This window comes from Spea bombifrons, chromosome 5 (assembly GCF_027358695.1).
Source record: "Spea bombifrons isolate aSpeBom1 chromosome 5, aSpeBom1.2.pri, whole genome shotgun sequence".
Classification (NCBI taxonomy): domain Eukaryota; kingdom Metazoa; phylum Chordata; class Amphibia; order Anura; family Pelobatidae; genus Spea; species Spea bombifrons.
The window spans coordinates 14,690,822-14,716,687 of NC_071091.1; the positions used below are offsets into that span (position 1 = coordinate 14,690,822).

Here is a 25,866-nt window from a genome sequence, read left to right on the forward strand (position 1 = left end):
CCAGCTCTGCCGAGTCACCCGCGGCGTGTAGTCTGTCAATCATTGCCGAGCAGGAGGAGCCAAGTGTATTTTCCCCGGTGTCTGCCGGTCCCCTGTCTCCATTTCTGCCATCAACAGCCCCAAGTGGGGCAAATCGGACGTTACAAACCCCACCGTTAATAAAGATAAACTTGGTCTCCTATCCGTATCAGAAGCAACACTAAAGGTAAGTAAGAGAAACACTCAGGATCTGGATCATCAGACATTTAACTAGATGCCCCCCAAATGCCCCGAGGGTGGTACCTTTTATTTTAATGCATAGAAAGGAATAATAGAACCTTGATGACCTCATGTGTGCTTAAGTGACTTGGATTAAAGTTAGAATATATAATGGTTTGATTTTTTTATTCTATTATTTTATGACTTTTTACATCTGTTTTTTTTTTTTTTTAATAGACATTTAAAAATGGACAGTGAGAAAAGGAAGAGCGAAGTGAATGGAATTGATGGAGCTGCAGTGGCCATATCAGACCCCAGCACAAAAAAGTGAGTTAATTGTATAAATATTTATTATCTTTATTTTTATGTAAAAATGAAGAGACTGGAATCAGCAGATCTGATTTTGTCATTTTATTGGTACTGGAAGTACGTCAGCTGAATGAGTCTGGTGTAATGTTGTGGTCTGGCTCATTGCAGACAGTATCAAAACATTGTTATTTATTCATCACAGATGGGCAGCAGAAAAAATCTTCATTTCTTAATGATCTCTATGTTTTATCTTCTTATTTTTTAAAAATGTAACGCATTTCAGTCTTACAACAGTAGTTCATTGAGTAGGAGTCCCCTTATGTTGATCTCCGTACAATGATAGGCTGCCTATGGCAGAGGTAAAGATCAAGTGTCCTGTACCTCGTAGTATACAACACACACACAGACACGCACACACACACACACACTCTGCCGTTCCAAAGTTTAGGGTCACTTTTCCATGAAAACAAGGCAATTTCTAGCTGTGACACTATAACAAGAGGGTTTTCTAACGATCAACTATACTTTTAGACTTAAAACTTCGATTAGTGAACAGAATATTCCATCCTAGATTGTAGCCAAAAGGTATATATAGACACTAAAATAGACAAAAAGTAAGGTAATTCCCTAATGTTTTGGCAATAAAGCCGTTTTACCACAAGACCACCAGGAAAATATATCTCAGGAAGAATATGTGTTTTTTTGTGACCATGTTGCCCGTAAGTGTAAATATTAGATGTTTTCATTGACGTTTGCTGTAGATTATTTATGCAAACATTTTAAAAAGTACAATATATTAAGAATATTACTTTCACAGATGGATACTGGACTGCGCCCAGGTAATAGGCTCTCCAAGGATACAAAACATGCATATTTATTGCAGTTTAGAACAAGACGGGCACTTTTATGGAACCTTATTAGCACAATAAAGATGCTGGCTGATTAGACAGATAATTTTTGTTGACAGTGTAATATTCCTATCAGCCGAACTGTACAAAGAGGTTGCGCTGACCAAGAGTACGTTTGCTTGCATTTTAATCAATGGAACTATTTGCAGGACGCAGAAGTTTGATTTTTCTTTCTGTATGTTAATCAAAGGGATACCGCAGGTTATAAAACCACATGTTTCATCATATGACTATTTGAGAATGGATTTTCAAATTCTTTATACCTCATTTGGTTCTTACGAGCCTGGACTAGCCGTTGGGCAAATCAGGCAAATGCCAGGTGGCACTGCGCACTTATTGCTACTTGTACGTTAGATCCAATTAATTCAATTTGCCATATGTATCACTAAGCAAAATAATTAGTATATATTCCGGGTTATGTATAAAACTGGAAAAAAAACAAAAAACTTTGTAAAGTGGCGGCTGCGTTGTGCCAAAATTCAGCCTAAAGGCCCACAACCCTTTTACCAGTGCCAGACCGGCCATCACAAGGCGGCACTTGCACTTTAAGGCCAGAGACCGGCTGATGACGTAGGTTCGGTCCGTGGCTGGATATGCTACATTATTATGTTCAAGTGGCTACCTTGCAGACAGGCATATCCAGTCCCTGAAGCGACATAACCGGTGGATATGTGGCGTCGATAGCCAGCGACCCACCAGGCCTTTGCCCGTTGTGCCAGATGGCCAGTCCGAGTCTGACTTCATACTTAGTATGTACAGCCCCACTGCACAGACCAAGAAAGGTGGAGGTTGTGCCCACACAGACCTCTTCCAGAGAACTCTTTGGTGGTCTACGTGCCACTTGATGTTCCAGCGTACTGGGGTATGATATCATATCTCAGACCCCGTAATGCACATAACCCAATGAATTGCTAGTGGAGAGGTCTGTGTCGGCGATCTCTTTGTGTCGGGTATGTCTGGGCTAGTGTGGCCCACGGAATAAGGCTTGCCCCGGGTCTCCTTATTATCAAAGATGATCATTGGAATGTTCCGGTCAGCTTGAGCATGTTCTTGATTGGTAATGTGATAAGGCCTTTTAGAGGTATACGGGATGTATACGCTCATAGACGCTAATACATTATTAAGTAACTGGTTCTCTTTGTGATCACACATAAGGTGACAGCCAGGATCATGTATCATTTATACCAACTCCTATTGTCGCTGTCATCACATTCATTGATGTTGCCACCTCACCTGGTACGACCAAATAAATCGGGAATATAGGATGAGTATGGGCAGGATTTCACGCAGGAGAGGATGCAATCAAGGCCGCAGGCCAAGGGTACAAAACAGCGGGAACGTTTCACTGGTTACTATAGTAATAAGACCACTTTTCAAAAACTGTCCCCAAATCACTTTTGTAGCCCCCTACATTAAGTTTACTGTTTATGGGTCAGTGAAAACCCAAATGTGTGTAATTTATGGACAAAATAAGTATTACCGGTACTTGAAGAAAATGGCAGAAAATGTCATTGGTGTGTACACAAAGAAAAGCGATATATTAGAATAAATACAAAACGTTGTCTTACAATAAGTGGCAGAGACGGAAATTGTAAGAAATAGTTTCCATGTTTCAGCCTTTTTTTAAAACTCAATACCCCGGGTAATTAAGATTTACCACTGCTAATAATTTTATTATAAAGCCTTACTGGAAAGTTCATTTAGCTGTGATTAGAGGTGAATCAAGATGCAGTATCCGCGTTCATTAAACCTGTCTGATAACATCTATATATATATATATATATATTCCAATAGTACATGTCCCAACATGTCTAACTCTCTGCCCCACTTCTTGCGGGTTATCGTCTAATTACGGCTGCTGAATACCTGTAATTAGCTGATTTTAATATTACATTAAAATACCGTCTGTCGAAAATCTTTTCTTGCGTGTTTGGTGAATAATATCCGGTTCATTTCCAATGTTATTTAGAGTTTTTGCGTTAAATTCTCTTTTTTTTGTCCATCTCATGCATTGTGAAATTTGAAAATGCAACTGAGAAATCATCCAAAATGTCAGGCTATCCGCAGCTCAGGCTGACGTTCTCTTCTGTAATCAGCAAACTCCTAACATGAAATCTAGAAAGATTTACTTGAAAATATATATATATATATATATGATAGATGTATAACTTATATAGCATGGACCTATAGTACTCAACAGTGAGGGTTAGACTAGTATATTAAACAAAAAAATATATAGAATCAAAGGTCCAATGCCGGCGCCCTTTCATCTGTTGTTGACAGGGTTTTTTTAAAAAAAAAAAACCCAGATAATTTTTAAATAAAATACAATAAATACAATCATACGTTATCCTCTCATAAGCAATTAATAATCAAAACAAATCATTGGGTTCCTGCACTTTAAAAACAGAGACACTTTTTGCCAACCATACAAACATGGCAGATAAGACCCATCCGGCCCATCTGGTCTGCCCGGACTCAGACCTCATCAGTCGCTGGTCTCATCTTCGATTCAGATTCATATATCTATGTCGTGCATGTTTAAATTCCCCCACTGCTTACATCATACACATTTTAGCTCTAGAGCTGAAATATAAAAACCCTGGGCTGATATGTTCCGTGGCTTCATTAATAAACCACAAGCCTCTGAAATTTGTGGGGAAATAAGATCGTCAATATAACATTTTTTAAAAAAAATAGTTTTCCTTTTAATCACAAATGAAAGTAAAAAAAACACCCCTTTATCCTGAAATGAACCCCGGGAGGTCTTTGAAGAGTTAGGGTTTCGTGCTGCGATCGTATTCACGTCAAAATAACTATAAACAGGAAAATATTAACCCATAAAGCGTTCATCACTAACATTACATTCAGTTACCCACAACTGGTGAAGTCCCTTGCTAAAAACTTTTGCAAAAACACCACAGTGTACGTCTGTTCTGACCTTTCAGAGAACATTTAACAATGAAACTAAACAAGATTATGAGCCAGTGGGTTCTTGAAGTCGCTTGGAACAGAAATATGGTGCTTGAAGTTACATCTGGGGTGTTTGGTTAAATGTTTAGCATGTTTATGTTTTCATCTTAAGGCCGGACCCATCAAATGACTGGTGTAATCATAACATTTACAAATACAGAACTAGCAGTTTCCATTCTCCATAAGTAAATTAAATGGAATCCCGGAAAACATGATAAAAATGTGGGTTTGCCCATAAAGGTAAAAAAAATTAAATAGGCAAATAAAAATGAATGCATGTGAGTAGCTGATGAAGCTGAAATAAATAATTTAATACAAAGTGTTGGATAATTATGGGTCTCGGTATCTGACAAGAGGTGATTTACATCCGTAAAAAAGAACCAGATCACTCGTCATTTTGGGGGGTCAATCAATATTGTACATGATTTGCACTCTTCATATGCTGATCGATATCCGTTTCTCATTAAGGTGCCTTCTGTTAAAGAGGTACAAGGTTGTTAGGTTGGTGCAGTGTTGCTGAAGTTATGTGCTGGAGCATAGTTTGAAAAGTTTTCCTATCACCATACCTGAGAACTCACCGGGTTTCGCCTGGAGATTTGGGCTGAAGCGTCGCTTCTCTGGGTCACTCCTGGGTAAATCCGGGTGGGGGGGGCGTTTGGGCACCGATTATGGTCTGCAGATGTTTTTTCAGTATGTACCTGCATGTCAAATCAGGATAAAGTTGTTAACTTGAACCGTTTGGGCCCAAATACCTCTTTCCTCCCCTGATGCCCCTCTTTTCAAGGAGCTCATTAATGTTTGTTGGGTATGAGTGCATCGCAGTGTTCTACCGACCTAAAAGTTACAATAATACATAAACAGCAGAAATGTTTCTATATAATTACAAAATACAGTCGTAGCATAAAAATGAACCGGTACTCTTATCTACACAGCTGCCTGACGGTCTAGCTGGCCCAATAATTCTGCATAATTATTATTTCTGGTAGTTTTTTAAATATCAAAACTTTAGAAAGACCTGTTATTGTTATTTTTCTTCATTTCCAGGAAAAAGAAATTTCTTTTTGGTAAAAATAAAGATAAAGAAAAACCGGAAAAGCCAAAAATGGTCAGCCCGTTCACTATGGTAAGTCTCATGTAATGCTCTCCGGATACTGCCTTAGATAGTAGGGCCCTCTTTATCTAATGTACTGTATCTGTTTGTCTTAGTCTGTCAGTCCGTCTTGTCATATACCCTGAATATACGTAATTTTATGATGTATTATAAGAAGTTCTGTGTAAATTGCTGGCGCTATATAAGTAAAAGCTAATAATAGAAGCTGTTCCATATACTGTTTAATTTGTATGCTTTGATTCGGGAATGTATAGTGAATGTAATTAAAAGGACACTCGAGCTATCATATGCACTCTAATGACAGCTGTGTGCGGGTTGGGGGATTCTGCCCCTTTTCGAAGCCCTTAGCTAAATGCCCTGCAGGAGATGGGTTTGACTTAACACATCTCACCTCCAGTGCTGGCTAGGAGAACACTGTGTGCAGGGGACCGTTCAGAGTCCTACGTGCATGCGTGAAAAGTCCTCTTATTGATTTCAATGAGAACACTTTTCTGCCATTGATTGATTGCTTCAAGCTGACAATCAGTGGCAATCATAGCTGGACCAGGAGAGGAGGGCAGCAGCTGCAGCAGGGCAGCTCCTTCTTTGTCAGGTAAGATCTTTAATTTTGTTTTTGTTCTTTTAGGAAGAATGCATATTTAAGTTCTCATAGAGTTCGATATGCATTCTTCTGGAGTGGAGGTGTCAGGGACATTATAATATCCCTGATTAAGGAAGCGGCGCAGCTACCCAAAGTTCTGATGGTTAAGGGGGCTCCCTCACTACCAGGCACTAAAGCCCAATGTACTGCTTATTGGTCATTAATAATGAACTGACCTGGTGGAGCAGCTGATCAGTTACTATATTCTGCTCAACGCAAGAAATTATACTGCAGGTTTGCAATAATGTAAATATTTCACAAGACAAAATCGAGGATTTTTAAAAAAATTACTTTTGAAAATGTTCACAATATTACCGTATTTGCAGATGTGCGTAACTGGAGGACAGGTTGGAAAATACAAGGAAATAAAAACAAAAAAAATATTTTTCTCAATCATAGCTTTTATAAAAAAAATAGTTTACATGAATTAACATTTACTGGTAAAACTTTTTTCCTTTATTGTCGTCTTATATTCAGGCTTTTTCTTTTTTTTTCCTAAGTTAATATTCAGATTTTGGGGGGTCGTCTTATAATTAGGGTCATCTTATAATCGAGCAAATACGGTAAGTAAGGCTGTGTCTTCCCTTGGGAATTACATAGTATCTGCTATAGAATATGTTTTTTTTACATGGTTGGCTAATTGGTTAGAAGTGACATCAGAAAACGGGAAATACGTCCTGCTTGGCTTTTTCTACGAACCTCTTTAGACAGGAAGTTCCTCGAGTGTCAAAGTCGCGCCCTGGGCAACCTTAGATTCTCTAGTGGATAGTATTTGGAAAAGTAAAGAGTTGTAAGAATAAGCCCTATATGGGCCCATTATTCTCCCCACCAAGAGAGACTCGATCAGGTGCAAATAAATGCTGCAACTAAGGTTGTAACCACATACAGTGTACCTGGAGACATCACTGAGACATAGAATGTAGTCATGTCGTCCAAATTGTCACCTTACATCTCATATTGGGAACCCAATGTTGACTCTTGGTTCAGTAAGAGTGGAGTGATCAGAGGCACCTCATTGCTTGTTAAATAATCACTGTTTCTTGGGTTTGCTTCCTTGCTTTCCTTGTGGATGGATTCAGACTAATATCTGTTATTTGTCATGTATGTAGGTAGTGGGTTTATTCATACTGCTGCTACTTGCAGAAATGATCATTGGAGTCGGTCCTTCATAGTGCATAGAAATATCAGGGAGGCGAAGTGTTCAATTCTCCAGCATATTCTTGGTTTACCAGACATACTCCCCAAAAGGATGGCAACCCAAATGAATCACCATGACATGAGTCACGTGTGCATTTTTAAGCTGTGAACCAATTATTTAGTGCAAACGAAAACGTAACCTTTTACTAATATGCTTTTTACTCTTTTTAGTTTAGATATTCCAGCGCAACAGACAAGCTGTTAATGGTTGTTGGATCCATTGCGGCAATAGTGCATGGAGCAGGTCTACCGCTAATGATGCTGGTATTTGGTGATATGACAGACAGCTTTGTCGAAGCCGGGCAAAATGCGGCGAGTAAGTACTTTCAATGACTTCATGCACAATAGCTAATTTAAAGAAAAGTAACTCACACAATATTATACATTCTTTGTATGATATCAGTCAAGCTATTAGAATGAATGTTTCTTTGCTCTTTCTACAAGCTGTTTTAGCAATTTCATGTCTAAAATATATTCAGGAAATGCTTCCACGAGGAAATCAGGCCTCCATGACCAAGTCTATTAAAGATGCTGTCCCACCTAGGAAAAATGCTTATTGAATTCTAGCTTAAAAGCATTGTTTAAGATGCCTTTTTCCATGGCAACATCCCATCAGTGCCTATTTTTGTGCCCTATGACAAGTGTTCGAGGCAACTTATGAATGAAACATTATTTTGAGGGATGAAAGGATAACTTCTGGGAAGGGTTTCAACATAGTAAATGCATGCAATATATAATATAATGTGTTGTGTTATAGCTTCACAATATATTTGTGAAAACACTATTGAATGTTACAAAATATCAATTGGGCTGGACAGATTCCCAGAGTAACTATGTGGCCATGGCTCCTAAAATTGTACCTCAATGTATTACATTTTATTGTGATCCTTATGAGTGTATGCAATCCCTGCGGGTATATCCTTTCCAGGATTTCAAGCTGACTCCTAAAATTGCCTATTTGGATCCTAAATTGTACATGATTTTGTCCAGCTCTATACATTCATGGACCATTGTAGCTCCTTTTACTTTAAAAGATGGTTTCTACCAGGCCCGAACTGGCCATCTATGCCCGGCCACATATTCAGCCAAAGTCTGGGGCAGAACTTGTTCTAGTTAAAAAGGTGCAAGTGCTCTATACTAGGAAAGGAATCTTGGAATACATAGGTAGATTACAATATATGTGTGAACAATTGGTCTGCCATAACCATTACCTTCCATGCTAGTGAGGTTCTACTGGAGGTACGAGTTTTCTGGCAGAGCCCCTCACTGACTTCAGTGTCAGGCCAAACGTTCCATTGTAACCACATCAGCAATCATGGCTGGGCGCAACTGCTATTTTTGGAGGGGATGGAGGTGTGCTATTGTTACACATTAATTTTTTGTAATGCGGTCTTTGATCATAGGATAATTTGGGGGATTTTGGGAGGGTGGGTGTAGGCAATGTGGGGGGGTTATTTTATTTTATCTGCGCTACTCTCGAACATCTCTCAATGGAAAATCAAATGCTTATCTTTTGTAACATTATTTGTAGACAATCAATCAATGAATTCTACATTCAACCTACAGGATCAAATGACTACGTAAGTAACAATAAACCTAAATTATAGTTAGGATTCTTTCCATGCGGCTCACCAGAATATTAACTAAAATTACCCAATCAACCCTAGTCTATGGTATATTTTCTTTATATATTTATTTTTAGAATTCTGTCATTTTAGTGTGTGATTTCTTTTAATAAAATTGAATAAAGAATGAATTTGATTGGTCTATTGGATTAAGGTTGCTGTTCACCCAGCTCTAGTTAGTTACATGTTTATATACAGTACAGTACAGTACAGTTGACCCCTTAGCAGAAATATTTTTTTCATCATGTCAAATTTTGCACGTTTTCAAATTTTTCAGGGAATTCTTGATTCTTATGTGAAAGGTTAAACATCCCTCCGTAGTTTTTATATGATTTAACCTTCAGATGGAAGAATAAAATCTGGTCAGCAATATGTAAAAATTGTGTCTGGGAAAACATGGCCGATGTCACCCTACCTGGATACAATCCAAAGGCGCAGAGCAAACCTGCGAGTTCAGGGAGGGGCAGGAAGGCCACTTCCTTTCTAGATATAAACTTCCTTTGATTCTTCGACTTAAATGCCTTATCATTTTTTTTATACGTTTTGTTGGAGATTTCTTAAAACTCATCTCACTGTTTTAGCGCTATGGATTATGGGAAAGAGCTCAATGGGGCTGACCCTCCATAATTCATAGTGATATCAGGTTGAAACCCTCTTCCAAGCCACCTGGTAAATAAACCGCATTGCATTTCCATCCTTAGAAATTAAGCATAAAGTGAACATGTTCTGAATTAAACTGAAAAGAAAGATTACATATTTTCTTTTTATAATCTGACAGAAGAACCCAAAGTGTAGAATGGTAATGCAAGAAGTAAAGGTTCCACTCACTGCTTCATTGTCTGTTTGATATTCTTAAAAAGTATGGCCCGCAATGATTTCTCGTGCCTTTCCCATTTTTACAGCTTTTTATCGCACACGAAACAAAGTCCAATGATTTCTCCAACCCTAGGTTATACATTAACATTAAAATATTGCCGCGATTAATTTCTACCTGAGGCTGTGCACATAGATGCACCGAGCAAACCAACTAATATTGTCATTAAAAATAATATATGAAAAATGCTATATGTGGAATAGAGAGTGCTTGGAGTTAGAGAAAGAAAGGGCTTGTGGGATTAATACAACAGTGGATCTGAATCTAATGTGTGAAAATTCACTAAGAGACGACCTAAGGGACTACGTCAGGGAAAACAAAATACTATTAAAACTAAAATATATTTATTCTGTTAAATTCCATCAGATATGCCTATTATTATACTGGCTTGGGATTCGGAGTGCTGGTGACTGCTTATATACAGATCTCATTCTGGACTCTTGCGGCTGGCAGACAGATTCGAAAAATTAGAAGGAACTTTTTCCATGCTGTTCTGCGTCAAGAAATCAGCTGGTTTGACGTCAACGATGCAGGAGAACTGAACACGAGACTCACAGAGTAGGTTCATGTTTTGTAAGAACTGTATTCCTGGTTCTTTCCGGCAGTGACGCTAAGTTTACAATTTACACTGGAATTGAAAATAATCATAAATTAGTATATTATGTATTTTGTTGACACTGATATTTTTGTATGTTTGAGCTCAGTATGTAACTTTAGGATTGTACCGGTTACCCCGTATATGGAAACTCAGGAATGTATCAAGCACATTAACCCCTTCGCGACTAATGACATACCAGATTACAAATGCCCCCACGTCACCATGATCACTGGGTCATCGCTGTTGCTGGCCCCTCCCTGACCCGGTGCTGTCAGTCTACAGCAGATCCCCTGCACTTCCATGCATGTGATCGCTTCTGCAGCCAATCACATGCACTGAGACAGTCAGATGTAAGCACTGCCTGTGCCACTGTTTTATGCTTCTTTCTGTGATCAGGACAAGTTAACGAATATATATTTGGTTTTTCTCCATTTAGATTAGCGGTGTATAATTACTATTAATGTGAATATTTTTTTCAAAAAAGCCAGAATAAAAAAAACTATAAATGTCCGTGGGTATACTAAGTGAGAAAGAGGGAAAGAACTTGAAAATTGCTCTGGTCCTGTAGCGTAAAATAGCCCTGGTCCTTTAATAGGCGTTAATAATAAGGCACGTTATCTGCCCCCTTAGCGTATATTGCCCTCAGTCACCCAGCTGCATTTGTACAATTGAGTGGGGCATCCTACAAGGCAGGCAGAGACTCAAGAGCCTGAGACAGACACACACCCCGTCGCAGGAAGACCTCTGTCCGCATGCCAGACAGGAAGCTTATGTGGAGCAAACCATTTGACATGATGGGACGGGGTGGTGGAATCCATTGTCCTCAGTTTTACCTAGCTTTCTATGCAGATTATCTCCCTCTAATCACACCATGGGGGCAGCCAGGTCAATTAATTGGGAATGTTTGGGCCCTGGGGGTCTGACCCGTTTGCCTTGCGATATAGACGGCACGTTTTTAAGTCACGAAGTTAGGGTGGGATAAAATATTTTTTACCTGTTTCTTTATGCATTATTATACGACAGCCCAGATTACTTCATGCTGTAGGAAGTGCTGAGTTGGTTCTTCTTCATGTGTGGTTAAATTGTTTGTGGTAAAACTTTGATCTCGTCTTAACCTCTTCTGTGGTGAATGAGCACACAAACACTCTTGGGAACGGAAAACATGTTACATGCACAGTAATAGCAACGAGAGATACACAGGCCGACACGGATCAGAATACCATACAGACACAGGGACTGAAAGGATTGGCCTCTAGACAGGAGGCGGCTCTGGGCAGTTGGAGTCAATGAGACTTTTCTCTGGAACACAATACTCTGATGTCATCAAAGAGCGTGTATACACACGGGAGTGATTTCACTGACCAAAATCTATACATCTGTTATAGTTTATGGTCATTCACCGTATATTAAGTTTTAATTTTGTTTTTTGAACTGTCCCCTGTAACATAGATGTCCCGTGCTACAAGCAGATTTAAATCTGTCACGGGGTCCATCTCAGTCTGATGTATTTTTAACATGAGGCTGGAGTTTTAATATTGTATGGTGTTTTACTTTATGTTGTCAGTAATATTGCATGAATAGGCAGTCCGAGGGGCAAATCATCACCCATTTTTTTACATCAACCCCTAGTCTGTGTATCACATTGCCGTGTAAGTCTACAAGTGGCTGGACATTCCATTGTACTAGTATTGTAACAGGGGACCTCCAAGAATAATCACTAGAAGATGAGGGATACCATGACAGATGAAGAAACCTCCATCAAAATGTATATTTATGGCGCGTAAATTATCACGATAATAATTCAGTTGCAACGTTTTGGTAGCTTAGAAAACTAGTAATGGGTTAAATCTGTGTTTTCTTTATAGCGATGTCGCCAAAGTTAATGAAGGAATTGGAGACAAAATTTCAATGTTGCTTCAGTCTTTGTCTACATTCTTAACCGGATTTGTTATTGGGTTTGTCAAAGGCTGGAAGCTGACTCTCGTTATTTTAGCCATTAGTCCAGTGATGGGACTTTCAGCTGCCATTTGGTCAAAGGTAAGACCATTAAGGTATATTTAAGAGTTTCATTTTTACATAGAGAAGGAAAAAAGTTTTATGTGAATAAGAATTAGAGGATTTATTAATTCCACTAATTACCAATTGTATAATGTGTTAAACAAAAAGACTTGATACGAGCAGAACATTGTTTGAAATATGTCACTGGTAATCTACAGATTTTGTCTGCGTTCACCAACAAAGAGCTGACAGCCTATGCCAAAGCTGGTGCTGTTGCTGAAGAGGTGCTTGCAGCCATTAGGACCGTGATGGCCTTCGGCGGACAAAACAAGGAAATAGAGAGGTGAGAAGAGCTTACGTGGTGCCAGACTTCCCATTTACAATAACATCTTCTTATGTCTTTTTATTTTAGCAAATGGGACGTTTTAAAGTTGTATTCGCAGTTGAACAGTTATTATAATGTTTCCCCTCTGTCCTGAAACAGCTCTGCTCACTAAACAGTGAGTCATGGGTGGGTTTTGGTTGTGTGAAAAAGCTATTTTCACACCATTAAGTGTGTATTTAATAGGGCATTTAATAAGTGCTGCTTGCACAAGGGGTCACATTTTGCCTTCATAATGTTTTGTTATAATAAGATGAACCTTTCACTTTTTTGATTGAACTTACTTCATGGCACACATTGGAAATTGCCACCGTAGAGCCAGGTCATGAAGACTCAACTTTTTGGTGGGGGAGGTGTTGTTTGCCATCTGGCTCCTACATTGAAGATTTAGGTGGTCCCCCCTTTTGGGGGGTATTTCCCTAGAAGATCTGGGGAGTATGACTCCAGAAAATGAAGGCCGGCCCTACAATGACCCCGATCTTTGGACTGAGAAATACATGAAAAAAGAGGAACTCCTTATCTCAGCTATACTCGCTCTTTATAAACAATCGTCTGTGAGAGATTTTGTTGTACATAGTTAAAGGGACACTCTAGTGTTCCAGGGTACCTTCCTGAACAGTTAATGCATTTGAAAATACTTACAAGGACTTTTATATGCATTCATTCAGATAGAAAAGAAAAATATTACTTGCCTTAGGGAGAAGCTGCAGCTCACAGTGCCCTCCCTGGATATGCATTTAGTGCCACTGATTGACTGTTTGAATCAAAATGCCCCTTGTACTTGCAAGTTGGACACCATGATAAAATTAAAGTGCATACGATCGCTTTTTTCTGTTTTATTAGAACACTTATGTTTTTTTATATTTCTCATAGGTATGAAAAAAACTTAGAGGATGCCAAGAAAATAGGCATAAAAAAGGCAGTAACCGCCAACATTTCAATAGGATTTGCTTTCTTAATGATATATGCCTCCTACGCATTGGCATTTTGGTATGGTACAACTCTGGTTATAGATGAAGGGTACAGCATCGGCGGTGTTCTCACGGTAAATGAGAGTTTCCCTAATCTATTTGTATATAACCTTTTAATTATGAGAATGTATTGTGTTATTTATTTATGTTACCCAAAGACAGGCAATGTTTCCATCTTACCAGATTCACAAGGCACAAACTGCAGACATTAGTGTCAGCCAATGAGATTTTACTGCAATAATTTATTTATGAAAAGATAAAAATAACTGTATCTTGATTTTAAAAACATCCGAAAATTAGCTCAAACTGCATTGCATCAGATGCCCCTCTCCCCAACTATCAAATTACAAGTTTGGGTGTTTGAACATATCAATTGTGGTTGAATCTGTTTTTTTATTCATTATTTCTCAAGGTATTTTTTGCCGTCATTCTTGGTGCATTTAGTATTGGACAAACATCACCCAATATTGAGGCCTTTTCCAATGCCAGGGGAGCAGCCTATGCAATATTTAATATTATTGATAACGTAAGTATACCTATTTACAGTAACTAATTCTCTAAAATGCATGTGAATCTGCTTCATTGTTGTAAATAATCCTGTTTTAAGAGTTACAAAGACTTACAGACCACACATGTTGAGTATCATCATTTATGGGACATTTGATAATCATATAAGTAACAAATACATTGTTCTGCACACAATGTATCTGTTCATCTAATCATTCAACAATAGGCTGTCACATTCAAGATTGAGCCTTGGCAGTAGCCATCCATGTCATGGCCTGCTAAGCTAAAGGGTCAGAGCCAAGTGGCCGCGCAGAGTGTTTCACACTGAAACTCATAGTAAATGGAGAAGTTATATAGTGAAAGGAACAGGCATAAAAAATAAAATACTATAAATTCAAATTGTGTATTTGCTTTTTAAACATATCTGGTAAATTGATAAATAGGGTTTCAAATGATATCAACAGTCTCCTAGTTTATTCATTTCTTTGCATGTGGTTATCACAATGGCAAAGAATATACATAGACTACTGAAAGTTCAAGATGGCCGCTCAACACTGAGTATTAATTTGTAAAGGTTTGCTTTCATTAGTGCTTCCAATTTTTTGCATAAGAGTCTGCAGTTAACACAATGTGTTCATTTATTTAAATTAAGTGTTCTTTTAAGTAAAACATTGAGTATCGATTGTTTTGTTTAATACTTCAGGTGCCCAAAATTGACAGCTTTTCCACCGAAGGCTTTAAACCTGACAAAATTAAAGGAGACATTGAGTTTAAGAATGTGAAGTTTACTTACCCGTCCAGACCAGATATTCAGGTTAGTCAATCTGCTAATGGTATGCATCCTACAAATATGTTTTGCTCACGTCTATTTTTTATTTTAACTTGTCTGATGCCGTTTAGGGGCACTGACAAGCAGTTTGACAACAGATAACACAGACAAGCTATTTGGGGCCAAATATGTCACTGGTAAGCTGTTTGGGGGCAAAGGTGGTACTAACAAGCTGTTTGGAGACAAAGATGACACTGATAGGCTGTTTGGAAAACTGGCACTGTGGTATATGTTGCTTTGTGAAGTTAGAGGACCCCCGATGCAATTTATGGACAGGGGCCCTGTGGTTTCTAGTTACGCCCCTGGACAGGTAAAGACACACTTAATTTAACATGTTCTTTGTGATCATATGTTTACAGGTGTGAAGCTTGCACTTTATACTGTTCTTTTAGATACCTAGCAGTTTCTGTGGTACGCTAGGATGGATGGCCAGAGACTTAGATGTGATGCAAGAAAGTAACCTTTTACTAAGAGGGCTGTGGTTATATGGAATAGGCTTGCAGCGAAAATGCATGTGGTTATTGTAGGGATTTAGCAGTGGATGTGATAGAGATAAGAGTTTCCAGAACAATAGACAAGGCCAAGGAGCAAGTGAGAAAATGTAGAAAATGCATAGGCCAAGTGGCTCTGAACCGCTATTGTTATTTCAGTGTTTCAGGTACATTGTCTTATAAAGTGAGGAGTAACATTAGAAATTGGAACAAGCATCAGTGAAACATTGGCTCCAGTTTGCCCTGATCCCCGTTTTCTGTCCCATGGCATTATGTAACTGTTGGCTCTGGGCTAGTTTATGTACAGATGTCAATTCCAGCAGCTTGGTATTAGCCTATATACTTTGCGATAAAATTATTGAAAGAATACAATTATTCCAGCGGTTTCATTTTTTGTGTGTGTGAATTTATGTCTGTTGTAATATTGATCATATGAGCTTCCTGGTTGTAATTAATTCACTGGTATATTCTGCAGTAGGACATTACACATTTATGGATTAATGTACATCTGAGAACACACAAAGTATATAAATAACATAATAATGCCTGGTATCTAATCTCACATCATTAAATAATATATGGCTTTTTCGTGACATTCTGTGTAAATATAGACATTCCAAAGGTCACATTGTGTGCTCTGTGTTTATAGCAACCTCCCTAACTCATATCGTCACTACTTATACCTCCCATTCTCTCAGTAGGGCAGAGGACAGCGTGAGTCTCGTGCCCAGATGTACCATTGTGTTACCTTAAGAGTTTTTAAAAATCTCATCCTTTCGATGATATAAGATGTAGGTGGGAGCAGAGGGTAAATAGGGTGGCCATACCCCAGCCAATGCCTGCAAGGTCTTTTAACTCAACATTAAACATAATTAGAACCCCTTGCTGTAAATAAGATGTTTAGTAATTTAAAGGCTTTCCCGTGGCACATCTTGCCCCTATAGAAACCCTAGCTAAGAAAGCTGGAAGCTTCATCAGCTGGAAGTCCAGGAAGGCTGCATATTTCTGTATAAGTAGTATCACGCATTATCTTTATGGCATAAGTAAGTCATTTTACCCCTCAAAAGTTTTTTAAGTAAATGTTGATGACAATTTGGTGGAGATAAAATGCATTTTATTTGTTCTGGGTTAAGATTGACCACTGCTGAGGGTAACAATTGCTTATTTAATTTGTTACATTGAAGGTTTTAAAAGGACTGAACTTGAAGATTCCCAGCGGCGAAACCGTGGCTTTAGTTGGCAGCAGCGGCTGTGGAAAGAGTACCACGGTGCAGCTAATCCAGAGGTTCTACGATCCTGAAGAAGGCTCAGTAAGGAAATCTTCTTTGGTGGCTTTTTCACAACCCCTACAGTGTCTTACAGGCATAGTCACTAAAATGGGGCAGGGGGTTATATAGATATAAATACAAATAGATACCGAGTGACTTATTTGGATATGTTTTAGATATACATCGACGGACAAGACATCCGGACCTTAAACACTAGGTACTTAAGAGAGATCATTGGCGTGGTGAGCCAGGAGCCAGTGCTGTTTGATACTACAATCGCAGAAAATATCCGCTTTGGTCGTGAGAATGTCACAATGGAAGAAATTGAGAAAGCAACCATAGATGCCAATGCATATAATTTTATTATGAATTTACCTGAGGTAAGTTCAAACTTTAGTTAGAATACTGCTTTGTCCCCTACATAAAAAACCAAAACAACAGGATTTTGCACTACTATGTATTTATTGTTATTATTCATGTTTCTAAGGTAAAAAGTGTAAGTAAATAATTACACTGGCTTGATATATAAGTAATTTTAAAACGCAATATTTACCAGTGAAATAAGTATTTTGTCTGTATTGTCAAAACATTTTTTGCTTTTGTATTTGCTTCTGTGTTTTAGTTGCCAGCATATTCTATGCTCTGATTAAAAAAAACCCAATTCCAAGTATTAAAATGGTGATTTTTTTGTAAGTCAACAAATGTAGAACTGTAATTGCAGTGTAAACGAGTAAGAGGAATCATAATGACTCGTGTTGTGTTTTGTACTTTTAGCATTAGTAGAATAAATCCATATTGTGCTGCATTAAGCTAAACGTCAAGTCATTTTGTCGGATGTGGACGAAGACATTGATAATTGGCTGTATTGCAGAAATTCGATACACTTGTGGGAGAGAGGGGGACGCAGTTGAGCGGAGGTCAGAAGCAGAGAATCGCCATCGCTAGAGCTCTTGTCCGCAATCCCAAAATCCTCCTTCTAGATGAAGCCACGTCTGCTCTAGATACAGAAAGTGAAGCGGTTGTCCAGGCTGCTCTTGATAAGGTATTACAAACATTATGTGCACTGAAGTTTTAAGTGTTTTGGTATCCTAGACTTGAGAACGTGTATCCAAGACCTAAATGATTGAATTGTGTAACCCCAATGTAAAAAATATGAATTATCTTTTCTATTGTTACGTTCATCACATTAGCTTGCAGTTGAATCCAGGCTACTAAATAGATCCTGGGCCGTCACACTTTACTTATTCTAGCACCCTGACCTGTCTACCGGACCAACATGAAGTCTACTTGCATAGGGCGGAACACATGTAAAACAATCTGCATGGACTTCAGCTCCTCTTAATGTTATTGTCCATGAGCCAGTGGATGTTAAGCGTGCAATCCTTCTATGAAGCGCCATTAGTTTTGTCAGATTAGGTATTTCGTCTGGTTGACAGCTTCCAATAAATGTTATAGCTGGTGCTGGCTGTGAGTAGACTGCGTCTTTACAGGTCTCCGAGTATAAGTGTGTCCTTTTTGATGTTTCATATGTTTACAGGCTAGAGAAGGGCGTACCACCGTTGTAGTTGCTCACCGCTTGTCCACAATCCGAAATGCAGACACCATCGCTGGCTTTGATAATGGAGTCATCACCGAACAAGGCAGTCACAACGAGCTGATGAAAAAGGAAGGCGTTTATTACAAGCTGGTTACAATGCAGGTAATTTTTATAAACACAGGAAAGGTGTATTCCTAAACATTCACGGAAAAGGCATGTTATTTTTTAGAATGTGTGGATTCAGTAACTGTAATTTGTATGTACCTTTTTTTTTTTTTAAAAAAGCACTTTTTGGTTTCAAGTTTTTGTGTCATATTATAAAATCTTGTTTATCTTTGCTATAACGTAATGATTTTCTCACGTTTCTTTTTATTTTTCCAAGACGATCGACACAAATGAAGGTGAAGAAGGTGAAATGCATGAAGTGGATGAAAAGAAATCACCAACTCTGAATCATTCAAAATCAATGCTTTTAAGAAAGAGATCAAGCATAAGAACCTCAAGGAAAACAACCGAGAAACAAGAAAAGGAGGAGGAAAACGACAAGAATGCTGTGAGTGTTCTGTGTATCCTGTGACATCCGTAAGGGGAAAAAGGATTGAAGATATGAATGATTAACCTCTTAAGTGCTGGAGCAGTAAGCAATGTATATGCACCCAAAAGATTAAGCGACATCAAATTGATTCAAGTGCAAAATTATTTCAAAGTACAAAAGCTCATCATTGCAACAGTCAAGTTTTTAGATGAGAATTTTTTTTTTTAATTGTATACTTTTGCACAAATTGCTTATTAATGAATGATGAATTAATCAATAGAGGATGAATGAATCAATTGCTATATTTTACAAATGTTGGCTTTATTGCACGATAATACATGTAATTAACATATTCTATTATTTCCCATTAAAAGAGTAAGTGTGCGACATGCTGCTGTTTTCATTGATGATATTCAGAGACATTTTAAATTCTTCCTCTTATGTTTCGATAGGTTGAAGATGTGCCACAGGTTTCATTTTTTAAGGTTTTGAGGCTGAACAAACCAGAATGGCCATACTTTGTTGTTGGAGTGATTTGCTCAATAATCAATGGTGCCACGCAACCTGTGTTTGCCATCATTTTTTCCGAGATCATTGGGGTATGTATAAAATTTTATCTACCGTATGATCCATAAAGATCCAGTTTATAGGACATTAGAGGACCATGGAAAGATCCATTGGGAACATCCCTCTCTAATCCCTGGCGAAGATCAAAACTCCTCTTGCCCCCCTTTAACCCCTACTTAGTTTCTTTCATTAAGATGTGCATTCATTTCATGCCTATAATTTGTTAGTCTTTCCTCCATATAACTGCCCTTAAATACTTCCCCCTCCAAATGGTTCATGTTCAGTGGGGAATTTGCCAGCGGTAGTCCTCTCTCTTGCCACTTTCTACATATGATTCTGGGACTGTCGCTGCCCGTCTCTTGCCTCGGTCTTGCTTGATGAATTCATGGCTGTCTTTCTGTGCAGATATTTGGAGGACCACCAGATGACGTCCGGCAGAAAAGTAACATGTTCTCACTGTTGTTTCTGGCACTTGGTGGCATATCTTTTGTAACCTTTTTCCTGCAGGTAAGCTTCTTGTGGGAACACATGTAAGTGTTGTCCGCTTTTATTGGTGTTTTAAGTGCTTTAAAAGTATTAGTTAAATAATGATGTAGGCAGTAGCATAAAGTACAGAATGTCTGTGTTGCTCATCCCTGTGTTTCCCAAGCTTTGGCGCTGTAAGAATTACCCTATGATGTGCATTTACCACTGTTATTAGATTTATTATTACATCTCATAGAATATGTCATTCAACTTTCAGGGTTTCACCTTTGGAAAAGCTGGAGAGATCCTCACAAAAAGACTCCGGCTCATGGCTTTCAAGGCAATGTTGCGACAGGTATGTAAATACTTCAGATCGCTTTTCTGCTCTGATACAATATGCGAAATAGACCATTTTGTGTTTGCAGCTATCAGTATTAAAAACATACAAATGAATATATATTTCCCTGCTCTGCATGATTATTGTGAATATTTTACGTTAGGAAATTGCCTGGTTTGATGATTCCAAGAACAGCACTGGTGCTTTAACCACAAGACTAGCCACAGACGCTTCGCAAGTGCAGGGGGTATGTGCTTTTTCCCAAATTTATACAATATGTTTAAATATCAAATTAGCATTGTCACCTTAATCGATTTAATATATGATCCGTGTTTTGGGATTCCCAAGACCTCATTCCTACTGATAGCTTATCATATATCTATGAACACATTAACACTACATCCAGAACACTCATCATTGTGAATTAACTAGAAGAAAAAACATACTAAACAAAACAAAAAAAATAATAATAACTAGAAAAACTATGAACTTTAAACAACCACAATATGTTAAATGAGTAGGATGCTCCAGTCTACACGCTTGTCCCCATTTCTGTCGTTCTAGCAGTCACCTCCTGCTCCATTTCTACTAGCTCACCACCCCAATTTTCACAGGGGACTTGAAAACTGGCACTTCTTATCCATTCTCTCCTTCTTTAGAGGAATTACAAAGCTCCAACCCCAGTGATCTCTGAGCATTTTTAAGGCACCATACATTCTCTTTTCGCTATTCCCATGCCAAGTTAGCAAACTTGGAACGATCAGGCCCACATCTGAGCAAATCCAAAATTCCAAAGGATCCGCAAAGACCTTGACATGTTCTTTCAATTTTGCCGATTTTATTTCACTTAAATGGAATTCTCCAACAAAACCGGATAGCAGCAAGTATTGTACATTCATAGGGCATCTATTGAGTAAATGGTAGACTCCATAAAGAATAAGAGATTCTGGCGAGTTTAGTTGTTGACTCATCCGTTTTTGCTTCAACCAGGCAACAGGTTCCAGGTTGGCGTTGCTTTCTCAGAACATTGCAAACCTGGGTACTGCTGTTATAATATCATTTGTTTACGGGTGGCAGCTGACCCTTCTTATTCTGGCAATTGTGCCAGTCCTTGCCATTTCTGCGCTTATTGAGATGAAAATGTTTGCTGGACATGCCAAAAAAGACAAAGAGGAACTGGAAGTGGCTGGGAAAGTAAGTCATTTGTATTTTTAATAATAAATTAAAATAATAATTTTGATCTGTGGTCTGTGATAAATCCCAATAAATATGTTACAATTTAATTTGTAAAAATATAAGGCATTACTACATAAATAGTAGTCCTTGGTCATTCATTGTGACCACCTGTTCTTGACCCCTTATGTTACTCCAAAGTGAAGCCACCATGATATGACGAGAAATCCAGTTTATTCGTTCAATGCTGCAATCTTCCAGCAAGGAGCAGGGGAAATAGATGAACATATTTTGATTTTTATGTTTTGTTCCTCTCTCTCAAGATCGCCACTGATGCTGTTGAAAATATCCGCACTGTTGTGTCTTTGACACGAGAGAAGAAATTTGAGTCACTTTATGAGCAAAATTTGGAAGGCCCTTACAGGTAATAGAGAAAGAGGAGCTCATTTATAAGTTCCTCACATTAGCACCCAAAAATGCAAAAGAGACAGGCACTGACTTTTTCTGAGATCACAATATAGCTCTGTAGCTTGAAATCACTATATCAGTAGACTTGCACCATCCATATATTAATTTTAAGGGAAATATTTACAGTTATAAAACATACTCAGATACATTTTAAAAGAAGGGGAAAAGAAGATGCTACAAATTGAAATATTTAGCACCAATGATTCAAATGGTGTAAGGATGTAGCATATAGCTCATTGTATACAAAGGGTACGTTTTAGAGAACAAGAATTATCCATTTTATTTCCAGTGAATAATTCAGGTTTTTCGTGTTTTTATCTTATTTTAGTAATTCCATCAAAAAAGCTCATATACATGGATTGACATTTGGCCTTTCTCAGGCCATCATGTTCTTTGCGTATGCTGGATGCTTCCGTTTTGGTGCCTACCTAGTGGCAATCAACGCAATGAAATTTGATGATGTGTTCCTGTAAGTATTTATATTTTAGGCCTTTCTGCAAGGAAGGGAAAATGACAGCCTTTTGTGGTATAAGAAAATATCAACTCGCATATAGTAATGTGCAGTTAAAAGTGATCTCTCCATGGATTCTTGTTTGGATGTATAGTTGCGCAATAACAGATATCCACATTGTGCAAGTAACATATCTTCACATTCATGAGCATATCCGCACATTCATGAACATATTTACACATTCATGAGCATACCCACACATTCATGAGCATATCTACACATTCATGAGCATATCCACACATTCATGAGCATATCTACACATTCATGGGCATATCCACACATTTATGAGCATGTCTACACATTCATGAGCATATCTACATATTCAGTGTCTGTCCAAATTGTTTTACTCATTTTCTATGTAAGTTCCCATACAGTGTCTTGTGGATTCATAAATAGTGATTACTAACATGCATGCTTGGTGATAAAACTGATATTTTAAACTGCTCAAGAATCACTTTGTAATGTTTACCTCAATAGAGTTATAGTCTTTTGCTCTCTGACCATGCAGATACCAAGAAACGCAACGTTACTCAATAGGATCTCATAACAATGTGTGATGTATCACTTTCCCAGGGTGTTCTCAGCCATTGTATTTGGTGCTATGGCTTTGGGCCAGACCAGTTCCTTTGCTCCAGACTATGCTAAAGCCAAGATGTCGGCATCTCATATATTCAATCTTCTGGAAAGAGTACCCCTGATTGACAGCTACAGCAGCGAAGGCGAGAAGCCTGTAAGTTAACACAGGGATAACAATACAGAGACCTTTCCTGGTTGGTGTATTTTCTGTGCATTTACTGTAACTGCTTCATTGGTCACGGGAGAGCTTAAATGTATCCCAACACCAGCCGAACATTGCAATTTATTACTAAAAATTATAGGCACAAAGACATTTTCGTACGCTATTTTCATTCAAATAAAATGCAGCTGTTTCCATTTTGTATTACCCCAGATATAATTGCTTCCGTTATTAATTAAAGAGTATTCAATAAGTGAGCACTTGGAAAATCCAGTTTTAATAATTAGGTTTTGTGCTGAAGTCTAATAAACAAAGAGAGCACCTGTATCAATAAATATTAAACCGTCACTTAGAATGTGTCATTACTTCATGTTATCTAGTCTGTATGCTTCTTGTCCTAAATGTTTATTGACATATAGGAAAAAATACCCATGTCTTTAAAATATTACATTTTCCTGGCACTTTTATTTTCAGAAAATTACATAAATAAGAGGAAAATATTATTTTATTGCAGGATCAATGTAGTGGGTATGTGACATTCAAGGGTGTTCAGTTTAATTATCCAACCCGTCCCGACGTTCAAGTACTACGGGGCCTGGATCTGACCGTTAAAAAGGGAGAGACCCTGGCACTGGTGGGCAGCAGCGGATGCGGGAAAAGTACAACAGTCCAACTTCTGGAGAGGTTCTACGACGCTAGTGAAGGAGAAGTGGTAACATCATTTTTTTCTGCTATTAAGATACGTTCAAATATGTTAGGCTGCATTGTATATAGACAACTGTATTATTATTTATGATCGTACAATGCCATTGTTGGTGCTTTCTTACAATGGTGTTTTTATCTCAATCGTCATAATGTCATTGTTGCTGTCATAATAATTCAAATATCATGGTTTCCAGTGTTTGGATGACCATGGGGTGAAGATGCTGAACATCCAGTGGCTCCGAGCACAGATGGGGATCGTGTCCCAGGAACCCATGCTGTTTGACTGCAGCATTGCTGAGAACATCGCATATGGTGACAACAGCCGGAAGGTGTCACAAGAGGAGATTGAAATGGCAGCCAAAGAAGCCAATATCCACAGTTTCATTGAATCTCTGCCTGATGTAAGTTCACCCCCATAAGTGAAATGTAAAGTAAATTAAAAATGTAAGATTACATGGGCTAAATAAACATAAATATATCGGTGTGTAGGGTATGGTTCATTTAGACATACTGGATAATCTAGTATTTCCTTTGTACAGAAGATGATATATTATCTTATTGCTGATATATTAGAAATAGCCTGCCCCTCGCTTGATTACATATTAAAGCCCCCCCAACCTTCTCCACCCTGTATTTGATGTTAGCCCAGGAGCATGCTGGTGGTCTGTTCAAGTCTTGGCTATGCCTTTTCTCCCATGAGCAATAGACCAAGGCAACAACTGGTAAAGTAAATGAGAAATGATTGGTGTTTCTAAATGTCACCTCTTTAACCTAAGGGAGGAAAAAATAAGTAATTTTAATAGTATTAAGTTGATTTACTTTGAAATGTATATATTGTATTCACCAGTGAGGAAATGTTATTGTTTAGAACATGTTGTTTCTGCTGCAATAAGTATATGTTCATCATTCTGTTTTCTTGTGCCGTATCCCCTGCTCACATTGTACATCCCTTACATGTTCAGAAATATAACACACGTGTTGGAGATAAAGGAACCCAACTGTCTGGAGGTCAGAAGCAGAGGATTGCCATAGCACGAGCACTTGTACGGCAGCCTACAATTCTTCTCCTTGACGAAGCTACATCAGCACTGGATACAGAGAGTGAAAAGGTAATAATGCAGTACATATACATATAGTTGTTGTAATTATCACATATTAAACAGCTATGTAGGGGTTTTTTTGTTTGGGAAACATTAGGCTAGTGGTTTATCATTTTCCATTCTCAACATTGTCTCAACATTGTCTCATCCAGCTCTTAATAACCGTTTACTATCTTCATTTTCTAAGGTTTATTAGTATATTTACACTATTCTCCTACTATTACAGGTTGTACAGGAAGCTTTGGACAAAGCCAGAAAAGGCCGCACGTGCATAGTAATCGCTCACCGATTGTCGACTGTCCAGAATGCAGATAAAATTGCAGTGATCCAGAATGGAAAGATTGTAGAACAAGGGACACACCAACAGCTTGTCCAACAGAAAGGAGTCTACTATACGCTGGTCACCATACAGCTTGGACACACATGAGCCCAACACAAAATATTTTAGGATGTGGTGCTAAAGCATGAGACTCAAGAATAAAAGTCACTTATCTTTGCCAATAAGCCAAAAAGTGTTGAAGTGTGCTTGTTTCTTGTTCCTTATTTGTTCTGTGGACAAGTCTCTTGACCCGATGAGCATTCCTTCTACAAGCAGCAAGGAAGGGATTTCACCTGACATTCTTCAGTTTGTCTGTTCTTTCAAATTATTCGTTAACAGCAGGAGATGATGAAACTACTGGTCTGTTTCCTTACGACAAAAGGGAAAAAAGCTTTACAGTGTCCTCAGTATTCCTTCTTTATTTCTAAACATAATTGTTTGTCCTTTAAATACTTTACCTGTCTTTACTGTGGTTTTGTATTTTGCTTATCATGTTAACACTGGAATAAAGTTCTGCTGAGCAGCGATTAGAAA

At 38.2% G+C, this 25,866-nt stretch overlaps 1 protein-coding gene across 1 annotated transcript; it reads left to right on the forward strand.

Moving 5' to 3' along the window:
- ABCB1 (ATP binding cassette subfamily B member 1) lies at positions 1 to 25,866 on the forward strand. The gene is made up of 28 exons (XM_053466499.1): positions 1 to 205; positions 436 to 525; positions 5,433 to 5,511; positions 7,508 to 7,652; positions 8,868 to 8,916; positions 10,202 to 10,393; positions 12,299 to 12,470; positions 12,650 to 12,774; positions 13,687 to 13,858; positions 14,197 to 14,310; positions 14,995 to 15,105; positions 16,796 to 16,921; positions 17,056 to 17,259; positions 17,751 to 17,921; positions 18,417 to 18,578; positions 18,799 to 18,969; positions 19,404 to 19,550; positions 19,924 to 20,025; positions 20,261 to 20,338; positions 20,484 to 20,567; positions 21,311 to 21,514; positions 21,817 to 21,917; positions 22,290 to 22,430; positions 23,046 to 23,202; positions 23,723 to 23,920; positions 24,108 to 24,314; positions 24,876 to 25,022; positions 25,240 to 25,866. The coding sequence occupies exons 2-28, from the start codon at positions 446 to 448 to the stop codon at positions 25,438 to 25,440; spliced, it is 3,840 nt and encodes a 1,279-aa protein (XP_053322474.1). The 5' UTR covers positions 1 to 205; positions 436 to 445; the 3' UTR covers positions 25,441 to 25,866.

What these genes read in the sequence shown, in the direction of transcription:
- ABCB1 (XM_053466499.1), top strand. Translation starts at nt 446, where the DNA reads ATGGACAGTGAGAAAAGGAAGAGCGAAGTGAATGGAATTGATGGAGCT. An exon ending in AGCCGGGCAAAATGCGGCGA is followed by an intron (nt 7,653 to 8,867) that starts GTAAGTACTTTC and finishes CATTATTTGTAG; the next exon opens with ACAATCAATCAATGAATTCT. An exon ending in TCATTGAATCTCTGCCTGAT is followed by an intron (nt 24,315 to 24,875) that starts GTAAGTTCACCC and finishes TTACATGTTCAG; the next exon opens with AAATATAACACACGTGTTGG.